The sequence below is a fragment of the Sprattus sprattus genome (genome assembly GCF_963457725.1).
Source record: "Sprattus sprattus genome assembly, chromosome: 14".
Taxonomy (NCBI): Eukaryota; Metazoa; Chordata; class Actinopteri; order Clupeiformes; family Clupeidae; genus Sprattus; species Sprattus sprattus.
Window position 1 is genome coordinate 1,079,172 of NC_137912.1, and position 3,530 is coordinate 1,082,701.

At 46.7% G+C, this 3,530-nt stretch overlaps 1 protein-coding gene across 1 annotated transcript in view; it reads right to left on the bottom strand.

Moving 5' to 3' along the window:
* The window catches only part of slc26a5 (solute carrier family 26 member 5), a 25,954-nt gene extending 22,696 nt beyond the window's left edge, over positions 1–3,258 (bottom strand). Inside the window, 2 exon segments of the mRNA XM_080851517.1 lie at positions 801–1,401; positions 3,126–3,258. Of these exon segments, the coding sequence (XP_080707643.1) occupies positions 801–1,051 (251 nt within the window). The 5' untranslated portion in view covers positions 1,052–1,401; positions 3,126–3,258.
* Positions 3,259–3,530: the final 272 nt, after the last annotated feature.

A 3,530-nucleotide genomic window follows, 5' to 3' on the forward strand; every position in this document is an offset into this window, starting at 1 on the left:
ACTGAATGTGCAAATAATTCATTCCTATCGATCATCGTGTCATAGGTGTGTGTGTGTGTGTGTGTGTGTTGGTGTGTGTATTAGGGTTGGGTGATATGACGGTATACAGCGCACAACGGAAATGTGTCTTCCCGTGGAGATTTGGCAATATCGTTTCAACCATACACTATGCCACTTATTTTACCCTGAAAATACCTATTTTAATGATTTTCTTGCCGTTTCGTGATTTCCACTTAAAAAAAAATAGTCCTTTAAAGTTTCAGGTGTTGTGTAGCTGACTTCAAATTACAATGTCTTTCCGTTGTGTTAAATGACCGGACTCCTTGCGGAATGATATGAAAGATGTGAAGCACAAAACCTGTTGCCAATGACAGCGGTCATTCATTTTTCACAATAAAGAAATTAAATACCTTCGAACGTTGGGGTGGCCCATTTAAATCAATGGAACTTTTTTTTTACATTCTGAAAAACCCTTTAATAAACAGTGATGTATACCGTAACCGTGATGTGTGTGTGTAAGGGTGTGTGAGAGTGTGTGTGTGTGTGTGTGTGTAAGGGTGTGTTTGTGTGTGTGTGTTTGTGTGTGTGAGTGTGTGAGTGTGTGTGTGTGTGTGAGTGTGTGAGTGTATGTTTGTGTATGTATGTGTGTTTGTGTGTGTAAGGGTGTGAGTAAGGGTGTGTGTGTGTAAGGGTGTGTGTGTGTGTGTGTGTGTGTGTGTGTGTGTGTGTGTGTGTGTGCGTGAGTATGTGTGTCTGAGTGTGTGTGTGTGTCTTGCTGTGTGTGTGAAGGTGTGACGTACCGCACTTGCTCACCGACTCTCTGGCAGAGGCTCTTTGGGTCGCGCTCCCGTCTGTGCAGAACAGAGGAGTGGAGCCGGGCCTCGCTGTACACGTCCCGGTCCACATGGTACCTCAGGGTGGCAGAACCAGGGGCGGAACCAGACTCAGGCCCAGGCTCAGGCCCAGGCCCAGGGGCAGAACCAGCCTCAGGGGTGGAACCAGGTCCAGGCTCAGAACCAGGCCCATTCGCAGGGTTGCTTTCATGGTCCATATCAGAGGCCCCCACAGCTGATTATGGGGGAGGGCAGGTCTGTCACACACACACACACACACACACACACACACACACACACACACACACACACACACTCCTCTCTCACTCAAGTTCTCTTACACACTCACGCTCACACACACCCACACACACACACACACACAGCCTCTCTCTCACTCATCCAAAATCTCTCTCTTTCTTTCTTTTTCTCATTCACAATCACAATCTCTTTCTCTCTGCGTTGTCTTTAGGCAGGTCTGTCACACACACACGCACACACACACACACACACACACTCTTCTCTCTCTCTCTGCGTTGTCTTCTAGTCTTGTAAATTCTTCTTCCTGTTTCTAGAAAAAGAGACGAGAGATGGAATGAGTGTGTGTGTGTGTGTGTGGAAGAGAACTCCTGGGTCACATGCTGGAGTTTCCTTTCTCAGGAAACAGCCATGAACCACACACACACACATACTCTCACACACACACACACACACACACAGCCTCACACACCCAGCCCTTACCCAGCCTCACACACACACACACACACACAACCATCCACACACACCCAGCCCTAACCCAGCCTCACACACACACACACACACACACACACACACACACACACACACATTCCTAACCCAGCCTCACACACACACACAGCCCTACCACCAGCACCTCAACAACCAGTAACTCATCGTCATGGTTTCAACTGCTCATCACTTCCTGAATATATGATATCAGAAGGTAGACTTCTTTTAAATCACACACACACACACACACACACACACACACACACACACACACACACACACACACACACACACACACACACAACCAGCCACACACAAACAGCCCTAACCCAGCCTCACACACACACACACACACACACACACACACAGCCCAAACCCAGCCTCACACTCATACCCAGCCCTACCACCAGCACCCGAACAACCAGTAACTCATCGTCATAGACACACACAGCCCTACCGTTCTGCTAAAACCCCAGTTATTCACCTGTCACGTCTGGAAATAGGCAAAGACATTTCAGCACACTGGCACTCACTGTTACTAACACGCACACACACACACACACACGCACACACACAAACACACATTCAAGGTTAGTACTCGACCCCGAACTGATATGCAAATGATTCTAACGACACAGACCTCCACACTCCAGCCAACAGAATCTAGATTTGGACAAACCGAGTAAACGGCTGTTTTTGAGACTTTCACACGAACGTCCTAAGAATCACGTGCCTAATTACGCCCACCTTTCCAAAAATCTTTCTTTGGCTACTCGGAGCCAACTCTCGGCTGGAGAGCAGCCCAGCGACCTTTAGGGAGTGTTCTTCTACCCCGTGTGTGTGTGTGTGTGTGTGTGTGTGTGTGTGTGTGTGTGTGTGTGTGTGTGTGTGTGTGTGTGTGTGACAGACATGCCTGTCTGTCCCCCCTGGGTACTTCTACTCCCGCTGTGAAGACTGTGATAATAACACTGAACACTTGACCACAGAAACCCGTCTTTGACATTGTAAGGGGAAAATATGTTTCTTGAGGTCGATACATAATTCAGACTTTATAACAATAAAGCACAATACCGAAGCACGTGGAACATACTTTGGCATCACAACTGAAGGCTTCAAGATCTGCGAATATCACGACCCTACCCTACAGTCAGGTTCATGACAGACGTGCCATAGCTACAGAGCCCACAACATGTGCGGTTTCCAAAGGTCTAATCATAATCTCCATACTCCGTTTAGTTGACGAACATCGATATCGAATCGACAGCACAGTTGCTGCTACATCCTCATAGACAAAATAACCAGCAGCTAGTCAAATACCGAGGCATCTAACTCAGGACCTGAAAATAACCCGTGTAAAATGAGGTGAGTGAATGGTCTGAGGTACTGTTAACTTAAATGTTTCTACAAGTTAAGGTATCAACACTCCGACAGATGTGGGGTTACGCGTGTATGCATGTAAGTGTAAACGACCTGTAATGCTAAGGGCAAATTATCCGATAACTTACTGCCTGGGAGGCTCTGAACGGAGAAATAAGAAGTATTTCTTACCCTTTTCGACCTCCGCAAGCGGTGTCAGATAGCGGTCCTATTTATCGTAGCCAAAGCAGTCGCTTTAAGGGTCTGGTTACAAATTAACATGGGAATCCTCTTTGACTACCACCGACGCCGTCTCGTTTCTAACCGTGCAAGATAACTTGACGAATTCCAGCTTCGACGTCATAGACCCGATGTTTTCATGGGAAATGTAGTTTATGTATTACATACGGGAGGCGGCACGGATGAAAATAAATAGCCTACTACCTAATAAAACGAAACAGCCTAGAGTAAAGCAGCAAAGTGAACAAAATTAACTACACAAATAGAAGATATTGTAAAACAGCACCACATAGGGCTTGGCTAATATCACCCACGACAATGTTTTGGTTTGTCGCTGTGGCAAACACAACTGTAGGT